General features: G+C 52.1%; 2 protein-coding genes across 7 annotated transcripts; both read right to left on the minus strand.

The window, feature by feature from the left end:
- Nucleotides 1–289: 289 nt before the first annotated feature.
- Nucleotides 290–8,576, minus strand: CUNH8orf58 (chromosome unknown C8orf58 homolog). 6 transcript variants are annotated; one of them, XM_027390232.2, is made up of 7 exons: nt 4,859–8,576; nt 2,978–3,417; nt 2,484–2,624; nt 2,236–2,341; nt 1,994–2,106; nt 1,669–1,772; nt 290–1,169 (listed from the first exon to the last, which is right to left on the minus strand). In XM_027390232.2, exons 1-7 carry the CDS (start codon nt 4,905–4,907, stop codon nt 1,061–1,063), a joined length of 1,062 nt encoding a protein of 353 aa, XP_027246033.1. In that variant the 5' UTR covers nt 4,908–8,576; the 3' UTR covers nt 290–1,060. The 6 variants fall into 6 exon arrangements, with proteins under 6 accessions (XP_027246033.1, XP_027246032.1, XP_027246030.1 ...); XM_027390231.2 differs by having other exon boundaries at nt 1,669–1,775; nt 1,994–2,127; XM_027390229.1 differs by lacking the exon at nt 4,859–8,576 and having other exon boundaries at nt 1,669–1,775; nt 2,978–4,848.
- A 658-nt stretch (nt 8,577–9,234) lies between these two features.
- Pdlim2 (PDZ and LIM domain 2) lies at nt 9,235–19,733 on the minus strand. Its single transcript, XM_035452814.1, has 9 exons — nt 19,606–19,733; nt 18,667–18,818; nt 16,657–16,726; nt 16,400–16,551; nt 16,156–16,234; nt 12,805–12,887; nt 12,518–12,645; nt 10,900–11,017; nt 9,235–9,790 (listed from the first exon to the last, which is right to left on the minus strand). The coding sequence occupies exons 1-9, from the start codon at nt 19,696–19,698 to the stop codon at nt 9,613–9,615; spliced, it is 1,053 nt and encodes a 350-aa protein (XP_035308705.1). The 5' UTR covers nt 19,699–19,733; the 3' UTR covers nt 9,235–9,612.
- Nucleotides 19,734–20,814: the final 1,081 nt, after the last annotated feature.

Raw genomic sequence — 20,814 nt, forward strand, 5'->3', positions numbered from 1 at the left:
AGCAGGCATTCTTCTGACTTAAGCCAATGACGGGCATCTCTATCACTGCCCTGCTATTGACAGCACCACCAGCAAGGGGTAAGCGTATCAGAAACCCATGCCCAAATTCTCAAATATGAAGTGTACTAGACCTCAATTAAATGACTTACTGAAACTCTTGCCAGAAATCTGGTTATTCACACATCAATTAACAGTTGCCACCCTCCCTTAACTTCTGACCTTCCTCCCATCATTCCATTCCTGTCTGCCTCCAGCAGCACACTTTTTTATTCACTTAACAGTCACAGCACACACTGAGATATTTTAATGTCACTTTATCCTAACAAGCTCATGAGGTAGGTAAGGCCGGCATCATCCCAAGCAGGAAGCTATGGCTCACAAATTAAGAGATGGTGCCATAGTCTAAATTCCAGGAGAGAACACAGCAATTTAGAATTGACCTTGAAAGTTATTTGCTATTCTCCACATTGGGCTTCATCTTCCCCACATTGGCCATTGAGTCTTCAGGGCCATGGCTCAATACAAAGTTCCCCAAGGCAGTGTTGTTCTCTGTCCCAGGACTGCGGTCTCAGGTATGAGGAAGAAATTAGAAATCCACGTCAGTAACTGTCCATTGTGGAATGTAGATCAGTGCCGTCCTTCCACGGTTACTCACAAAACACCAACCTTCTGGATACATGATTCCCTCAGATGACTGAATCCAGGCATTCAATAGTCCACCAAAGATTGCATAAACATACATCTGCAACATGCTGGTATATTACCGTGCCAAACACTCTCTGGGAGCACCTGATAAATAAGTCCCTTCACATTGCCTGAGCCCAGAGATTTCTGACAAGGAGGAAGAACCCTGGAAGATGGCCGGAACTGCACTTGAGAATCTCTCAGGGAACCAGGGCTCCTTGGCCATGCTTCTTAGAGAAGGACTTGGCCCTCACCTTGAAGAGGAGCGAGCACAAATAGCTTTTCCTGGCAGTGCAGAGACACAGCAGTAAGCCAAAAGGTGATGGGACTTCATGGCAAATCCCCTCCACCCAAGGTCACCAGGCACACCAAGAGGTCATACAGAAAGGTTTTTTGCTCGTGGTTTCTTAACCACCAGTGTTGGCATAAAGGTCTTCCGGTGGGAGTGGTATTGAATCCTTTCAGAGAGGTTCGTGAACTCCATCCTACAAAAAGGTAAAGGAAAAGTTAGACTAGAAAGAAGAAGCCAGGACTGTAAAGCATTGCTTACTTCCTGGGGAGAAGTTAGGATTGTCAAAGTGGTGGTGCTTCTTACTAAAGAACAAGCCTCCAAACATAACACACTTCACAGAGTAAAACAATTTACCTCTGTGTCTACCTCACCATCCCCTAATCTCAGTGTTAAGGAGTGAGGGCTTGGCAGGTGAAGATAAGGATATGCCCCATTAAAAAAATAAAATGATGCCCCGTAATCTGGTTGTGGCTTTGGGAAAGCCACCGTCCCTAATCTCATCTAGTCTTCAGTCTTCTTACCAACAAATGGGGCTTCTTAACTACTTTTGTTATTTGGAGCAGCTTCTCCAACACTTTGTCTCACAAATTCCATAGGGACTAAGATGACAGCTGTCAGGACAGAACAGTATCAACATCTTGGCCCATCATACTCTCCCCATTGCCTTAACCTGGACCAAGCACAAGGCTCACCTGGGTCCAGAACCATCAGGAGGAGCAGGAGGCTCAGGGAGTCGAGGGCTCCTCCAACGGATGCGATTGAGCAGGACCTTGACCTTGTCCCAGTGGGAGACATCCTGCTGAACAGAGAACGGGGGTCATCACACAAAGCATATGAGTACTATATATTATTAACACTGCTCCCAGGGACTTCACTGCCAGAGCAAGTCACCTGCTCCAAACAGGAATCCTGCCATTTCCCTAAAGTTCTGATTTGGGGCACTTACACATCCCCATGCTCGTCTGTACCATTATCCTGCACCATTCTACCACCTGCTGCAAATATCTCCATCATTACCTTGTGTCCCTGGGAGGATGGAAGAGTGTGGGTTGATTCCAGCAAGGCCTCTGGCAGCCTGGGAGCGTTGGCAATGAGCACCCCTACCTCTGGGAGTGAAGCTGCCTCTGCACCTTCAGAAAGAACCACATCACCTGGAGCCAGAAACAAACAGGAAGCAATCCTGCTAAGCTACAGTTCAGGGGGTCTGCTGATGGGACCCTGGGCACGCTGAAGGTAGAGGAAGACACATTATCCCTTACCTAGGTCCCTTGTCTGGCTTAGCTGCTCTTTGTGCCCTTGCATCCTATTGTCTGGGCTATGTGAAGATGATGAAAGAGCAAGAGCCAATTCTTCCTCCTGGGGATCCTGAGACAGGAGAGATAGGGCAATCAGAGACTCATTAGAGAGCTGGGGTTGTTTAAAAGGTATTCATGCTTCCCGGAGTCCCACCTTTTCCCCTGCCTCCCTCATTGCCTGACCTGGCCACCTGTACCTGTCCACCACTCACCCTAGAGGGTCTCTGAGTCTGCAGCTGCAGGTACAGCTGCTGGAGCCTTGCCATCTGCTCCAGCACAAGGCACAGGTGTTCCAGGTAACGTAAACCCTGCCCTGGAAGGCAGGTCAATGCTCCAGACTCCACATCACCCACCTGTGGGACATGTTAAGACAGGAAGAATTCTAGATTCAGCCAAGACTCCCATTCTGGGTGGTCAGGCTATGCTGAACCAACAAAATGGGACAGCATGCAAGCTGAGGAAGACTTCCCTGGCTGACTTCCCTGGTACCCAGTTGAGCATGGCACCCATACCTGTCTACTTCCTCTGTGGAGGTGGCTACATACCACTGGGTTCAGGGTGAAGCAAGAAGCAGTGACACAACCATCAATTAAGGGCAAGGAATGCCCCACCTCGAAAGAGCTCCAGGGGAAATGTGGTGAGAGTCCCCACAAGCCCCAAGGCGGGGCTTTCTCCACCCCAGTCTTCAGCCAAGATGAATACTCACCACCTTTGCTTCTTCTAGCTCAGTGGCTGCCTCAGTGGACTCTAGTTCCCCTGCAAAGATGGGCACTCCACCTACAGGCTTGCTCAGCAGCTGCAGGGAGTGGCGCCGCTGTCCAGACAAGCTGGGAAACTCTTGAGACCTCTCCAGCACCTGGTCCAGTTTCCTTCGGGCCCGCAGCCGGTCTAGCTGGACAGAAGGCAGCTCAGGGCTCCCCGTGGGCTCAAGGTTCAAAGAATCTTGAGAAAGTCCTGATAAGGTAGCCAAAGGGCTATCCCCAACCACCATCTCCATGCCCGAGTCTTGGGAAGCCAGTTTCAGAAGTGGCATCTGTCCCTCCCCGAAGTCCAGTGAGCATCCATGGGTTTTATCTGGTATCCGTCTGTAGGTACAGGTGACTCCTGGCACCACACAACCTTGTGCCAGGTCTTCAAAGGCCCCATCTGTAAGGAGAGTCAGGATCAAGCTGGGCAGGCTGCCTTCATCGCCCCCAGCATTCCTAGCAGTTGGCAGCATTTCCTTGAGGACTTGAGGAGGTGTGTCCTGTACCAGTGGAGAGAAGGACACAAACCATCCACAGCCCCATTGGGAAAAGGCTCTACCCTTGCTTGGAAGAATGGGGTTCTCTTTATAACAATTGTTAACGATAGACAGGAACCGACACTTTGGGCATGTGGGAGACAAAGTCCTTGCAAGTTGTGACAATCGGAAATGCAGATGGATTAATAAGCCCTTAATTAGGATCTGCCTGAAATGTCCAAGTCTAGGTGGAGAGCCTTGGATATGAGAGAAAGAAAGGGCAAGGTGAAGGTTGGGGCCAGACAGTGCCATCTGGAGCCCCTAACACATCAGGAAGCAGGATGAGCTATCTCCTGGAGTTTATGGGGACTGTGATTAAAAAAAAAATAATAACAGCAGCTGGGACTGGGATGTGACACACTGACAACTCTCAAAGCATGAACAAGGCACTGGTCTCCATCCGCACACTGCAAAACAAAAACAATGAGTGACAGCAACTACAATCATTTGGGGCTTTTGTCTTTTTAAGAAAGAAGGATCGTGTGACAAAAAGGAAAAAACAGGGTTGGATCGATGGCTCAGTATTTTAAGGCACCGCTTTTTCCCAAGACGGATGCTGGATTCCCAGCACCCATATGGACCTTCACAACTCCAGTTCCAAGGGATCTGGCTCCCTCTTCTAATCTCCCTGGCCAGTCCACTCATGTAAAACACACAAAAGTCCAAATTCTTTAAGAAAAAAAACAACTTTAAGATATAAATAAGTGAAAACAAGGAAGCCGACTTTTATCTTTGAAACTGTTTTACTCTGTAGTCCAAACTGCCCTAGAACTCCCTCCTGCTTCGGCCTCCCAAATGCTAGGATTATAGACATGAACCTCCACACTCTTCTGGCTACCATCTATTTATCAGCATCTTTACACCTGGCCTCACTGTGGTCTGGGTATTCTACTAGAATCCGGCAGAAGTTAGGGCTGCCTTGGCGGGAAAAGGATGCCAGCCCATCCCCTGTGGGTCAGGAAGCGGACGAGGAAGCCTATACCATGCAACCTTCCCCAGGAAATGAGTTTGTGCCCGCTGAGGGGCTTCCAGGACTGCTGGCTGGGGCAAGGGTATCGGAGTCACCCAACCTCGGGTAGAAGAAGTCTGCACACTGGGAATTAGAGGGGAAGGAGCCCACGGACCAGTAGGATGCGGGTAGTAGGTGATTAACCTGCAAGTCCAGGAGGATCTGCACTGTCTCCAGCCTATTCACTGGCTGGCCTCCTTCAAAGCAAGGAAACGAGGGGGCGCGGCCGGTTGGCACCGCCCGCGCGGGGCCAGAGAACCGGAGGCGACCCCAAGGTGGGAGGCAACGCGACTCACCCCGGCTGCCAAGTCGCTCCACCGCAAAGACGCGGCGCCGGCTCAGCATGGTGCGTCCCCGACTAGACGTGGTAACCGCTGCAACCCCAAGCGATCCCGGGCGTCCCCAGGTCCCTAGTTGCGTTGGAACGGCTCAGCCTGACGTTCCCCGCCCAGTTGGGCGAGGTCCCGAGACACGCCCCGTGGGGGCGGGCCGGGGCGGGGCGCGGCTCGCAGGTGGAGGGCGCTGACCCGGACAGCTTCAGTCCAGGGACTCCCTTCCCCGGTCATCGTGTCCCCACCTCTGGCTGCAGAAGGACCCCAACTCAGTGCTCTTGCAGGAGCGCGTTCCCCACTCGAAGACTGCGCGGGATAACACACATACACCCCTGCTCGTGCCATGCAGCTTGGAACCTGCTAGTGCGGGAGCTGCACTTAAACGGCCGGAAGGAAATGGAACCCCACAGTGCTGGCCGAGGGAAGAAGGCAGACTAGGACTGCATCCGGCCTCCCAGCTGTGTGGCTTGAGGGCAGGTTTCTCAGCCTGTCAGAAAGGGGGAAGGGTTCTGCGCCCTGGGAAAATTTACAGAGCACTCATTACAAGGCACTCTGGGTCCAGAGCTACTTACGAGCTCTCTACCCAGCCCAAGAGTCTTATCCTGTGCTTCTGCAAAGTTGAAGGGGTGTGGTGGCTGGGTCTCCAGGGTGTGGGCAAGAGGTGAGCCTGCAACTGCCTGGAGGCTGAGCAGAAGTTTAAATGTTTACCTGACCCTAGCAGCCATCACCCTTGGTCCAGTACCATTCCACCCCAACCCCAAAGCCCAGGCAGCAGCTGATGGCCAACCACCAGGTGACCAGATGGTGCTGGGGGCTTCTGAACACTGCTTTTCTCATAAGCTAATAAGGGCTGGAAAGTCTCAGCTGGCTTCAAATCCCCTAAAGGCAGACAAGGGTGCACTTGGGAGGAGAGGCTAGAGCCAGAGCCAAGGGAAGCCTGCAGGCCTCTCTCCGTGCTTCTTCCTAGACCCCATCCTCAACTGCTCTCTGGGGTTCCTTCATCAGCCAGCCATCAACAATGGAAGTTCAGTACTATAAAGTCAGGAAACTAAGGCACCCAACATGCAAGATGAGAGCTCGAACAGCAGTTTTCTGCCATCTTCAGACCTCGATGTTTAGGCCAAGCCCTTTTCCTGCAGCATGAGTTCCCAGGGCTGCTGGCTGCCCCACCCCACCCCCGATCCCTGTCCTTCAAATATGAGGGAAACAGGATGCTGGGCCAGGCAGTCCTGCTTTCTTCAAGTCCAAGAAGAGCTTGCCAAGCCAGGTGGTTTCCCCCTCCAAGGTGAAACTGTGGGGAAGAAGGGGGACCCTTTGCCTGATCTCCCCCCTGAATTTGGAAAATGTGAGGCCTAGATTCCAAGCAGTCTCCCTGGTGACTAGGAGAGGAATGCATCTAGAAACAGGAAGCCAAGCCAGCAGGAATGCAGCGCCTCAGCACAAAGAGCCCACACACACCCCACTAAGTACACTCCCCAACAAATACTCCCCTCCCAGATAGGGCCCCACCCCCTGGGGCAAGGCTGGACCAGGTCTGAGCCGTCATAGCCCTCATGGGAACTGATGTGGTAGGCTGGATATCCTTCTGCACCTAATGTCCTGGCTGTGGCTCCTCAAACTCAGAACCCTGCCAGTCCTTCATTATCCAAAGGGTTGGGCATCCTGCATGACCTTCCACTGTCTGTGTCTCGTTTCTCTGCCACCTCCACCTGGAAAACCATGTCCCTTGGAGTGAATTGCAAGAAGCGTCACAGCTCAACCTCTTGTGGCAGCCTGAGGCAAGCCATCCATGGCCTTGGTCCTTCTGTCTCTGGTGAGGAAGCCCCAATTTCCGGAAGCTGACTTCCTGAAAACTCAGCACTGAGCTTGACACAAATGACAAGTGAAGCCAAGGCCCCAAAGACTAGCTCTGGTTTGGTTCCTTTCCTGATTCCCTGGCCTTCCCACATTCAAACAACAGGTGACAGTGATTACTTGTCTCTGAGCAGTGAGAACACAGCTCAGACATTTCAAGCATCCTTAATGCATCTAGAATGCTATAGAGCAGTGGTTCTCAACCTGTGGGTCACAACCCCTCCAAGGGTCAAATGATCTTTTCACAGGGGTCACATATCGGATATCCTTCCTATCAGATATTTTCCTTGTTATTCATAGCAGTAGGAAAATTAGTTATGAAGTAGTAACAAAATAATTTTATGTTTGGGGTCACTGCAACATGAGAAACTGTTAAAGGGTCACGTCATTAGGAAGGTTGAGAACCATTGACCTATTATTATCCAACTGTGTGACTTTGAACTCTGATGGCTCTCCCAGCTCTGTTTGAAGGGAGGCTCATTAGATGCTTGGGCCACTTCTAACAAATCTGTCATTTTTGAACTTATTCTCCAAAATGCAGACAGAAACATGGAGTAGAGTTGAGCCAGAGGGCTGTGCAGGTCAGAGAGAAGGGAACTCACCACTTAGGGTGAGGAAGAGAGAAGGGATAAACACCAGAGCCTGCCCTGGGCCTTCCTTCGCTCTCTGTGGCACATTTTGGTCCACACTGGTTTGTTGCAGGTGGGGATTTAACCATAGCAGTTATCAAACTCGCCCTTCCCAACCTCTTGTTGAGCAGTTTCCAAGTCTCACGGTGAAGTTAATACCAGACCCTCTTTATCTGGCATTCCCCAGCAGCCACTGCTCTAAGCTGAGCATTCTGCTGGCAGTCACCATCTCTCAACACATGTGGCCACAGCTTTGAATACACAGAGGCCTCTTGTGTGTTCCAAGACAGCCATAGCAGCCCCTGTACTTCATGATGCCAGCCCCATAGCTTCTGCTTCAACAGTATCTCCAGAAAAGTGAAAAGGTGTTTTAATTCTCTGCCTCCCCGCTGTGCCAAAGCCCAAATTCTTAGGAATTCCTCTTCTGTGAGCATTTCCTTGCTGTCGGATCGTTGAACACTAGATGGCGCCGAAGAGACTACCACCTTTCTAACCAGCGGTTGAGCCGGCAGACACAGTCAGCCTTGATCTTTTCTATAAAAATACAGACTCATCTTCAGGCAGCCATCCAGGCAAAAGGTGAGATGATTATATCAAGGTATAAATTATATCCACCGGTGTCTAAGAAGGCAACACAGCCTCTGCCAAGATTCCTTTCCCAAAGAGCCAGATAGCAGAGACGGCCGTCAAGACCCCACCCTCCACAGCCAGCTTTGATCCCCTTTGGAAAAAAAAAAAAAAGGGGTTTAAAAAAAAAAAAAAGAAAGGGTTTAGATGTCTCCCCTCTCCTGCCTGACAGTGGGCATGGCTGGAACACACAATACCTGAAGATGATCTGAAATGTCTCTGAGATTGATATTAAGGGTGGCTGATAAATGAGACCAAAAATTAAGGGGTTTGGAGGGAACCACTGCTCCCCACCTCCTCTCTGCTCAAATGCACCCACCACACATCTGTTGTACTGTCTTCAAGTCAATGAAGCCAGCAGAAGAGGTACAGGTATGAGCAGATCAGCCTTTCCCAAAGGCCCAGCTCTTGGTGGGTGGTAGGTAAGTACCTTGGGGTGAATACTCTGTTGGATTGTCTCAAGCCACAGCCCTTCCTGAGCAGGGCCACCCTAGAGCCCTGGTCCAAGGTTATCCTTCACTGATGGATCACTGTCCCAAATGGAGCCAGCAGCCTAAGGGATCAAGCTCCTCCACCCCCCACACACCACCCCTGCCCCCCCCGCCTGCCCTGCACATCTGTGTGCACTGGTAGTCAGTGAGGCTGGTGGCATCTACAGTCTACACTGAGTGAAGCTCAAGTCCCAGCCCAGCTCTGCCCACAGCTGAGTTTGTGGACTGTTTGACTGTCTTCTGTGTCTTCTCCCCTTCCCTCTAAGCATGATTAACTATCTTTAAAAAAAAATAAAATAAATAGTTAAGCTGGGCGGTGGTGGCTCATGCCTTTGCACTTGGGAAGCAGAGGCAGGCGGATCTCTGTGAGTTCGAGACCAGCCTGGTCTACAAGAGCTAGTTCCAGGACAGCCTCCATAAGCCACAGAGAAACCCTGTATTGAAAAACTTAAAAAAAAAAAAGTTAAGGAAGCATACACCCCCCAACTTAAGGAAGTAAGTCACTGAATGTGGTGGGGCACACACTGTAGGCCATCCAAGTCCAGTGCTGCTGGAAGACAGAACTGTAGATGTGAGGTGCCTGGGATACGGTCTCAAAAGTACAAAAAAAGAAAAAGAAGAAGCAGTCTCTGCAATGGGGTGCATAGTAGATGGGACTGAAGGAATGGGAAATAGGAAGGTACCCACAAATAAGGACTTTCTCCCCAGAATAGGGAAAGAAGGGAAAAAAGGACACTACTTCATTTTATCCACATGTATATAGAGTTCATGTGTCAAAAACTTTACACTGTGTGAGTATTATTAACCTCAGACACACCTTGCCCTTCTAGATACTTCTATCTGTGCCCAACCCTAAGTGGGCAAACAGAGTGGCCACTTCAGACTGCAGTGCAGTACCTGGCCTGCAGGACAAAGGCCAGAGAGAGTGGAACTGTCCCCAGCACTTGCAGTCTGAGACTAGTCCCAACCCTTGGCTTCACCCAGCGAGGACAAAGGGGCCTTCCCAACCTTAGTTGGTATAAGAGCCATCACCTGCCATCACCTCCTTTCCTGTCTGCTCTCAGTCTGGTCATGTCTGCAGAGGCTGAGAGCAAAGACAGGCTGAGCACCTAGAGGCTCAGGCCCGAGAACTGAGAGTGCCAGGCATTGAGTAGCGCTGGCGGGCATGCTTCTCACAGTACAACTCATTGCCCACCCAGAAGTGACCACGCATCTTCAGGTTCAGCCCACAGTCTGCACAGGTGTAGCAGCCAGGGTGTCGGTACCTCCCCTCCTGGATGCGGACAGCCTGGTTCCTGCAGAAAGGGAAAGCCATTAGATTCAGAACAGAGGCAGGAGAGTTAGGAGGGCCTGGCATGAGGCCACCATTCCCAGGAAACCTGTTCCCCAGCCAGTCAGAACCTCAGACATAAATACCTCAGGCACCTGACTCCCAAGCCTCTCTCAGGTATTTCACTTTACCCCTAATCAAGGGCCCAACTGATGGCTCATCGGGTGAAAACACTTGCCACAGAAGCCTGGCAACCTGAGTATTCACCCCATAACCGACAGTGGAAAGACAGAACCAACTCCCAAAAGCTGTCTTCTGACCTTGACGTGTATGCCGTGGTTACTTCCACATGATACATACATACATTAATAATTTTTTACTAAAAACAACGTGAGCTAGACTTGCTAGTGCATGCCTATGGCCACGGTATTAGGTAGGCAAAAGTATATAGTTTGAGGCAGACCCGGTCTCTCTCACTAACAAACCCCCACATGTCCCCTAGGCAGTGGCTGTCAGAGACTGACCCTGAATGCAGAACTCATAGCGTCAGCATTACGAGGCAGTGAGATCACAACGGATACCCTGGGGCTGTTTGTGTGCTCTGTGCTTTATAAGCCCTCCAGGAACAGGGATTCAGGCTCCCCAGAGAGCTTCCTACCTACTTCCCTCAGAATACAGGACACTATCCTGTCCTGCAAATGAGAAAGCTGCAGCCAGCAAAGGTCAAGGAATTGCCCAAAGTAAGTCACCTAAGTGTTGGCATTTATAGGGGGAGGGGTACCAGCATTTTTTTTTTTTAACCAGAGGGAAGAGCTACATTATAATGCCACCCACTGAGAAATGAACCCAGGGCAGGGAAGGGAGAGCTTTTCCAAGATGCAAGACAAGCCACATCCGGGAGCAGATCTCCAGAGGCTTGGGGAATATGTAGGAAAAACCAAAAGTGGTAACATTTTTCATCGCTCTGGGGAGAGGGGAGAAAGTGAGGGTGGGCAGGAAGCAACCAGGCATGCATTCCGAACATGAAGCCACTTGGCCATGCTTGCCTCTATGGTGCCTGACTAACAGCCCAGCTTTGTCTGAAAGCCCCATGCTCCCCAAGGCATGCTCACCACCCAGCCCTCCAAAACTCACGAGATGTTGGCACTGCACTTCTCACAGGTATGGAGCTTGGGTGGAGTGGCCAAGGCCTTGGAGGTGGGCAAGGAGGCCTGGGAACTCAGCGAGCTGGGCACAAAGGCAGGTGTGCCACCTGGGAGGTGCAGGAGACAGACAGACGCATGAGAGCTGCTTGTTCACCCGCAGAGGTATCCAGCTGTATTTAGTGGCATTTTATGACACTCCTCAGATCCTCCCCAGGACACTCCCACACTTGTTGCAAAAGGCACACTTTCACACGGCCCTCTAAAATACCAGTGGGTATGCAAGGAAGGTAAAGAAGGAAGGTTACCAGGGAAGACCCTTGGCAAAGGCTGATGATGGAGGGTATGAACCCTGTCCTTCCAAAGCAACCTAGAAACATCTGTGCCTAGTTGGACATAAACAGGTAGGTGTTCTCTTTCTGTGAGCCAGTCATGATGATATAAACAGTCCTAGGTCATAACAACATCACAGTGTCTTTGTATAGCCCTTTCAAAGGGCTTTTATTAAATGTGTCATTGCATCTGAGCCAGCGTAAACACCAAGATGAAGCACAGAGGCACTGGGCAGCTGCTGCCCAAGCTTCAGCTGAGAGTCTGAGGCACCCATGAAGTGACCTTCTGTTTGTATTCTTCCCCCATCACCACCACCACCACCCACCATGACTACCAATCTCCTTGTGGCCTCTCCCTTGGTCTGGAGTGACCTCAGAGTCAGGATGGATAGGATCTGTCCAAAACTTTCTTACTTAGCTCCCTATGTTCCAGCAAACAGCTGTGTGAGCACTACACAGAGAGAACAAGCTACCAGGAACTGGCCATTCTGTAGCTCTAAGCCCTACCCTGCCAGACTCATCCTCTCTGTCCTCCCTGTGCTCCTGTCTGGTGCCCCATTCCTGGTTTCCTGGAGGATAGCATGCATCCCACTTCTGTATCCACTCCTGTGGGAATTTCCCAGGACCATATCCCCAATAATTGGAGCTCCTCAGGGGTTGAAGTCAGGTTATGCCTCAACACATCTGCTCCACAGGATAAACACATCAGTGTATTTCCAATGAGCAAATGGGCAGCTGGCAGGAGCCTGCATTGTGCTGCTCACAATGCTGTCTTGCCTGGCATGATAGCTTAATGGCAGAGTGTTCTTTGTTCTGGCTCCCAAGGCCCTTGCCTCAGCAACTTGCTCTCCTTGGTACCCTCCCATGCTGTCAGACCAACCCATTTTCTCTTAACCCAAAGCTCTCTGGTTGCTGACCTCCACATTCCATAGTGCTCCCAGCCAGGCCACTGTCTTAAGGCTGTTGGAGTCTTGGATCTTGTTTCAAGGCCAAATCAAATCCCTCTTCTTCCAAAAGTTGTCCCTGGAGACCCAGCCTAGAGTCCCTCCTTTATCACTCCCTTGTTGTCCTGGCTCTGGCTGGTACCACCCAGCACCTTCTAGGGGTACCTTGTACTCCCAACCAGAAAATAAACTTCTTTAAAGCAAAGCGGGCCTGACATCTGCTCCCTTAATCCCTAGTTCTGCTATGGGATCTTAAACTACTTCCTTAGTCTGTTTGGCCTCGCTCCAGGGAGTCCAAGGGCCCTTACTTCATCCCAGAGCATAGAGGCCTCACCTCTTTCCTCAGCCTCCAGGGCTTCCTGCAAGAGCCGAAAGGAGCTGGACTGCCTCGGGGCGGCTCGTCCCTGACGGTTCTCCTGCAGCATCTTGAACACCTCTGAGTCTTCTTCCAGGTCCAAGCCGCTGTGGAAGAGACAGCTAGGAATGAGGACCCTATGCCAGAGTGTTGGGACACACCCCAGTGCAGAGGCGTGTGGAAGGATGAAGGGGCGGAGGCTCCCATCCCTGCCAAGGAAACCAGTGCCCTCCAGGAGCTCATCCAACTCTGTAAGACCTGGGTACCTGAACCTGGGGCTGGAGGACCGAGGTCCTGGGGAATGTAGCGGCACCCTCACTGTGAAGTTGCTTGTGCTGCTGTGGCTGGCCTGTGGGAGGAGAGCAGAGGGGAGGAGTCAGGCCCAGCCCACAGTGGCCAGCGCGTCCTATGCATTTCCAGATGCTGCTCCCAAGATCAACGCGAGGGGGCGCTTGGCCTCCAAAGACCCACTGGTGTCAGATACCCGGTCCCTGCCTTCAGAGCCAGGCACCAGGAAGGATGGGATCCCATAAGGGGAGAGAATCCACCGCCTAGATGCAGAGATGCTTCAGTTACACATGGGGATGCCACGAGGAATAGAATCAGGTGGGAGACTCCACATAGAGACCCTTTAGATACGTTTCTCACGCTTAGATCATGCTACCTGTGCACAGAGATGTGGCCAACCTCCTATTCCATAGAAGAAACAGAAAAGAAGCAAGCAAGCCTGGAAGCCAATCATTTTGCAATAAGGCCGTGAAAATATAAATGTATAAAGGGTTAAGCCCTCCTGGAGCCAGGATGGAGCTGGGCAGGGTCTCGGTGCCCTTCAGGTGGCTCTCCTAACAGGGTCAGGCTCTAAGCTACCTGCTGCCCCTTCTGCTACAGTTTAGGTCTGGGCCTGCCCTAGTCCTACCACCACCTCCAAGCATTATGAGAAAGCTACACTCTACAAATAATTTCGATTCATGCATTTGCTCTGGGACACTGAAACCCAGACTTCTACTTCACTGTCCTTTCTGAAAGCCTGTTTCCATCCTGCACCATGTGATCCCCCAATGGGATCTGGAGGAGTCTGAGAGGGGAGCATTAGTAGCTAGTCAGGCTGGGGAACCTGGGCTGGGTTAGAGATCCTGAAGTGTTCTTCCAGCTGAAATATACCCCCAGCCTTTTGGGGGTTCCTTCACTACCATGCTCTAAGGTACAGGGCTGGCCCAAGCTTCCTGTGGGTCTGAGGCAAGACTCCATACCCGGGCTCCTAGATGGTTTTCCAGGGCTAAAGAAGGTCTTTGATTACTTTCTCAGGGCCTCAAGAGCAATGCTGTATCTCCAAGCAGGCCAGCATATGCCCTGCATTGGATAACCACCTAGAAGAAAGGGGTAGGATTGAATCCCTCCTGCCTAGGTTTCTTCTGAGGCCAAGTTCTCATTCCCAGCAAGAGGAGAAGTGTGTTTTTCACCTGGTGAACCTGCAGCTTCCAGAACGACACCTGAGAGGCTAGAGGTATCCTACATCCCAGCTCTTGAGCCTCGGCCAGCCAAGAGCCCATAACAAAAATCAGAGTATCTCTGATCCCTCCAGCCCACAGATCTTTCTGGGCAGCCAATGGTATCACCTGCCTTTGCCTTTCCTGTCTCTCCCTGACAAATGAGAACCCTGCTTTCACAGAAGGAATGTTTCCTCTCCAAATCCAACAAGCTACTTCCTTCCTCGTCTTACCTTCATGGGTATGCCTGTAGTAAACCCCTCCAGATGTGCTATGAGGCACAGCGATGTTCACGGTGAGTACCAGAGGTGGGCCAGAGAACCAGGAGAAATTCTGTAGGAACCTAATCACACCAAATGTGCTTCTATCGTATGGAGCCGCTAAGAAACTAAAGTGCAGTGTGACTCAAGCGGGAAGTGTGGACCCCATGACTCCTGCATCTATCAGCATAGCCTGGGGGGCTAGGAGTTCTGGGTTTTTCCCATGAATGCATCCCTAAGGGCCCCCGAGGGTGCTTGACAAGAAGCAGCTGGCTGAGAGGGAAGGATGAAAGTTCCTCAGGGTCAATCTAGCCTGACTCTGAGAACCAGAGAGGAAGAGGGCCCTGCTCTGAGTAACACAGCAGCAATGGGACCAGCCAGAGCCTACCTACCACCTGACCCAGCTCCTTGTTTCAGCATACAAGCTTGTCAAAACACTCGGTCCTGTTCTGAACCCCCATTCCCTCTCTGCAGCAGGTCCAGACTGGGGCCTGGGAGTCTGCATTTTCCCATAGGAATTCTCAGAGGCTGCTGCTGGCTTGAGAATCACCTCCCAGACCACCAGCTCACATCACTGTTTTGCCTAGGTGGGACCCTACAGGAAGACTTGCCCTTGAGCATCCATGGTCTGCTGGGCCCACAGCCCCTAGGAAATTCTATGGCCAGAAGGCAGGCTTCCACTAGTCCTAGTCCAAGGTCCTTTCCAGCTTGGCTCAAAACCTGTCAGGCCTTGCTGGGACCCATCTTCCCTGCTCCTAGGATTTCAGGTCACTGTATATCACTCTCTAATCAAAACCCTACCCCCAGTCTCCCTCCACTGTCCAGCGAAATTCCTAGCGGATCCTTCCCAGGCCACCCAACCTACTTTTCTCTCTTCCCTTCCAGAATGCCTCCTGCTTTTGTAATTAATCCCACACTGTTTCATACTTAATTGTTTCAAAATTGTTCGGCATGTTTGTCTTATCTCAACAGCCACATCTTAAATTCTTTAAAGATGGCTCCGTGGCCACAGCATCCACCCAGCTGGCCCTGGGGTAGGCATGCAGCCTATCACCACAAACCCTGCCCCCCTTCATTCTCCAGACTCCCCTACACACTTCCTTGTCATCTCCCTGCTACCACCCCCAAAGACCCTGCTCTTTGGAATGCAGAACCTTCCACCCCCAAAAGCCTTGCTCTTTGGAATGCAGAACCAACCCAGAAGTAAGATTCCAGCAGCTGGGCCTTGTCCCCTGCACCTAAAAGGCAGGACATGCCCCCAGCCACTCTGTCCCCAGCAGCTGAGAGCCAGGACTGTTGTCCTTCTCACTATTTCATTGCCTTGCCCCTGCTCTTGGGGAGGAGAAATACCACCTGGGGGATAAACTGCCTACAGTGGTCACAGGGATGTTGGGGACGTGGTGGGGTGGGTGAGGGTTCTTGCAGAAGAAAGAGCAGACAGAAAAATGGCCAAGGGTAGCATGGTGAGACAGAAACAGTCCCTCAGAAGCTCTCTGTGCTGAGTGGAAGGAGCTCAAGCACTGGGGGTGGTTGTTGGGGGCTTGTGACAGAGAGGAATGTCTTTTGGAGATGCAGCCAGCCCGGAGAGGGACTCATCCCAACAACAGCAGCAAAACTATTTCAGCCACAGCCCAAGAGAAACACACCGAGAAGGGAGAAAGCCAGATGGATGGAGGGGCCGGAGCGACAGGAGGGAGGAATGCATAGTGGCCCCAGTGCTAGCTAGCCCCTCTGGCTCAGGAGTGTAATGTACCTGTCACAGGGGAATGCTCCCACAGGCTGTTCAGGTATTGCCAGCTGCTTTTAGTGCCAGAGGCACCAATGGCAGCCAGTAACAAGGGCGCCATCTCCTTCCCTCAAGAAGCCTCACCTGTTGGCTGGTGGGGTGGCCCGGGTAGGACAAGTGGTGAGTAGCAGCAGGGCCTGGTGAATGTGTCAAACTCTGGAAACTGAAATTGGGGGGAGGGGTGATGTGGGTGCAGAACCCACACAGTCTGCCCCAGGGAGGAAGGCAGGTGTGTTCAGGGTTCCCTACACATAAGAACTGAGACTCTGAGGGCCCAGGCCCAGACTTGGTGGCCCATTTGGCCACCGAACCCAACCACTGAGCTCACCTACAGCCAATTACATCCTCTCCAGAAACAGCAAGTGGACTGGTGGGGGGTGGTGTGGAGAAAGGGCTGCCTGGCCTGGGACTAAGGGAGGCCTGGCTGAAATAGGCAGGTCGCTTCGAGAACTGGCTGTCATGGTGTGTCCTCAGGGAGCCCTGTGGAGAAAGGGGCCAAGAGAAAGAGTTGGCATGACCCTGCTGGCTGTACCCCTCAGGGTACTTCGGGGTACTGGTAGCTCAGGGCTGGATGGACCAGCTTACCTGGAACCTAGCTGCCAGCACTTCCAATGAGCCATCCCCATTGGTCTGGCCAGGAGAGGCAGGTTGTGACCTGAGGGACAAGGAGAGAGACTGTCACAGAGTCCTAGACATCCCCATCCTGAACACTGTTCCCAGGCCTGGTTCTCAATACCAGCCAAGTATCCAGGACACTTGACATTAACTTTGTTGAGTTCAAAACAAATGACTCCCACCAACCACCACCATCATCCTCTCAGGTCCAGCACCATAACAGAAAGGACAGTCTCAGCACAATGCTTAAGAAACTCAGCTTATCAGACGTTCCTCCTGTGACCCACACCCGATTTTCTTCCTTTTCATCTAGTCGCCAGTCATCTGCTTGAGATCAATTTTGAGGAAGATGGCTAATTCCATATAAAAAACCCTTTGTCTTCTAAACTGTGGAGAAACCGAAGCCATAGAAAGAAAGTGTGTTGTCCCAAGTCCCAAAGCCCATTGTTGGCTGTACCAGACACCTACTTTCCCCCACTGATAGGTTTGTCCCTACCAGCTGCTCTAGTAATGGCCAGAAGTCTTTGGGAAGGTCACTCAAAATCCCTTTCCCAGACTCCTCCCCCAGCAAATCAAGGGGTGGGATCAGGCTTTCCTTCCTTTCCAGGCAGGCATCTGGAAGACTTGGAGACTGAGGCTACAAAAAGGCTCAGCATCCAACCTTCAGCCAACAGCAGCTAGCCAGAGAGGCTCCTCTGACCCAAGTGGCACTGGCAGGAGCCTAGAGTGGGAGGTTATTGGAGACCAGAGGTGAAGGTGAGAGAGAGGATCCCTTCATCATTACTATGTTCCTGGGGCTCTGATCACTTCTAGCAAGGTTGGCTAGCAGAAGCCTTTGTCTCCCAGGATCAGGTATACTGGTACAAGGTCAGGTTGAGGGAGTGCCTGCCTCAGAACTTCTGATTGCCTCCTGGAGAGGTGGGAGGAAGATTGAGGAGGGGTCTTGGCCAAAGAATGAAGACACTCCGAGCCTTGGCTTGCCTGATGTTGAGCTATCCAGCCCACATCTCCAATGGCCAGACTCCTCCAAGGACCTAACAGCAAGCAATGGTGTCAGCTGATCTTCCCCTGATTGCAGCCTCCTGTGGATTTTGGTCCCATTCCCAGATGCCATGAAGTCCTCTCCACCCTCCTCCTCTAGGTCTCTCTCCTGCAAACACTCAGGGACAGAATGGCATAAAGAGGGATAGTATCATGGGAGCCTGCCTCTTCAATATAGCCTACCAGCAGGGCCCATGGGTGAGGAGCAGTGCAGAGGCCAACGGAAGGCTGGGCAGTGGGGCAGAGGCAGAGAGAGAAGCAGAAGACATCCAACTCCTTTCCTGACCTGCCCAGAGAGCCTTTGGTCCAAGGAATCTCCCATCATTCCTGAACTATGACTCACTGTAATGTTCCTCCCTGAGTAGCCACCTGTCCCCGCTACACACACACACACACACACACACACACACACACACACACACACACATTCAGTACTCCTCATGCTCAATGGCAAAGCCCAAATCAGTGATGGGAAGCTCTGTGAGTCTCCAGTTCCCATCTCTACCTGATTCTACAAAAAAAAAAAAAAAAAAAAAAAAAAAAAAAAGCCATCTCTCAGAGACAAGGGCACTGAGACTCAACCTAGGGTACACCTTGCCCTGAAGTTTTCTCTCTTCAACCACTTCATGCCCACACCCTGTACCATTCACACTCCTGGGAACCAGTCAAACCCGGGCTTCCAGGTAGCTGGTGCCAGCTTGCCCCACCTCGCCTGTGGCTGCATGCCCAGCCTGGCGCCCACCTTTACCAGATAATCACTGGGACACCTTCCTTTTCCCTACCACAGGTCCAGAGCTGAGGACTTCCAGTATGCCAAAAGAGCCTTGGAAGGCTGGGATGGGGCTGCAGGCTGGGTTGAGGGCAGTTGCCTGGCTAGCAATGGACAAGTGGAGGAGGGAGGAAGGTGGCAGGACCAGCCAGTGGAGGTGGAAGGCCTACCGGTCCAGCTGCAGTCGTAGGGGTGAGGCGCTCTGTCGGATCTTGCTCTGAGCCTCAGCATGTAGCATGCTCTCTGCTCTCTCTCCATTGATGGCCACAATGATGTCGCCAGGCCGGAGATCAGCTGCCTCGGCCTTGCCCCGCTCTGTTACCTATAGGGATGAGGAGCCAGATGCTGGCTGATGAGTCTTTGGTACCCAGTACCCACCCTGGATAGGGATACACTTGAGAAGGCTGGAGGACAAGGGACCTCCTTCTGCTGCCCCCAAAATGCAAAAGCAGAACTATACTTCTACCACCTTTTTCTCTGCCTTTCCTAGCTGCCAGCTTGCCAGCTAATCCCTCACAGGCTTGAGTGGCACCCCTACCCTCCAACACATACACATACACATACACATACACACACACACACACACACACACACACACACACACACACGTATCCAAACACAGGCTTCCCAAGGAATGTGATGGCAGAATGTCAGGAACTGGGCTTAGGAATACTTCTGGACAGAGAACCCTGCCCGTGCAAATCACACCTTGCAGGTGGCTGGCTAAATACTACCCTGGCTATGAATGCTCTCCAGCCAGGACCTTGGCCTGAGCCTGGGTGGAAAAGAAACTACCAACCTACTAAGAACTTGCATAGGTGCTCATCCTATATAACCACCCCAACTGGCTGCCAACAGGTGTGAGTTTCAAGACTGCAGGGCAAAGGGCAGGCCCTTTCCTTGCTCTTCTTTCTTTACTTCCTAATGGCCTTCCTGAAGGAAACCTCATATACCCATGGCAACAGGACACAACTATCCCCCTAGCCAACGTTGCCCAGAGCAAGCCCCAGGCTCTAGAACAAATTGAGGGGAGTACCTACGGGGAACAAGACACCCCTCATTTTCAGGGGATAGCTAGCTCCTTATCAAAAAAAAAAACCAGCCCGTACCTTGGTCACGATGATGGGTGTGTGGAAATCTCTGCCTCCGCTAATGCGGAAGCCCCAAGGTGCCGGTCCCACCACATCCACAGTCAGCGGCATGCCTAAAGAAGAGAAGAGCAGAGCGGGAGGTGGGACCCACTTCCACAGCACACCCCAAAGAAAAGGGAGAAGACGGCTGACAGGTCTCAGAGCTACCCAGCAGAGCCTGAGCCTGGGTGGTGGTAGTGGTGGCAGAGGAAGTGACTAAGTCCCTCCCTCTCCGGGGAGAGTTTCACTTCCCCCCACCCTGGGAGGCCTTGATTCTGAGTTATCCCTTCTAGGGTCTTCAGACCTAGCAGATCCCCAAGCGAGGCAGCAGTCCCTGGCACAGTGCCAGGCTTCCACATAAGTGCTTGGTGGAGAATGGTGGGAAGGAATTAGCAGGTGGTAGGAGTTATCTGTACCCCAACCCCCTTCACTACCTCAAGGGCTTGTTTCCTGTCCCCAAAACTAAGAGCTACTTCCTGCACGCTCTGTGTAAAGCAGAGCTTTCCACACAGGAGGACAGCAAGCCTTGGGGTGGCCCCTCCAGACTGACTGCAAGAAGTTAGCCAGACCTGGAGCTGGCAGGTATCAGACCAAGGACTTCAGAGGGGCAATTTGGCTGCCTGCCCAGCCCTGACAAGTGGGTTCCGATGAGCAAGAGGAAGCTTGCTACCTCCTCTAGGGGCCTGCTGCCCTCTGAACAGCCTAAGCTAGGAGGCCAGAGCTCATCTGCCAAGGGAGGCACACCCACACCAACCCTGGTGCTGGCCAGCAGGGCAAGTTCATGATGCTGCCAGTTTGGCCACAAGCTTCCCATCCACAGCCCCCTCTGCCCCACAAGGGAGTGTCCTTGTGGACCAGGCCCTCCTAGGATTTCCTGAACCTCTAGGTCGGGAGCCAGGAGCAAACCCAGGCAGGAAGCTGCAATGCCAGGCTGGGCACCACCCAGCCCAGCACCCATCCTGAGGCTGTCCCTGGGGAGATAGGGAGTCAGCAAGTACTGTCCAGTATCTCAAGAACATCAAGGCCTAGGGAAGGGGGTTATCCAAACCAGCAGCAGTTCCACTGTCTTGTCCCCAGGCAACTGGCTTTCCCTTTCACCCAGGCCCAGCCACCGTGCCTCAGGCTCATCGCTGAAGTCGGCAATCGCGCAGAGATTCTCAGACCTTTGAGCCGGCCAGTGGACCCAGG

The sequence above is a fragment of the Cricetulus griseus genome, assembly GCF_003668045.3.
Source record: "Cricetulus griseus strain 17A/GY chromosome 1 unlocalized genomic scaffold, alternate assembly CriGri-PICRH-1.0 chr1_1, whole genome shotgun sequence".
Classification (NCBI taxonomy): domain Eukaryota; kingdom Metazoa; phylum Chordata; class Mammalia; order Rodentia; family Cricetidae; genus Cricetulus; species Cricetulus griseus.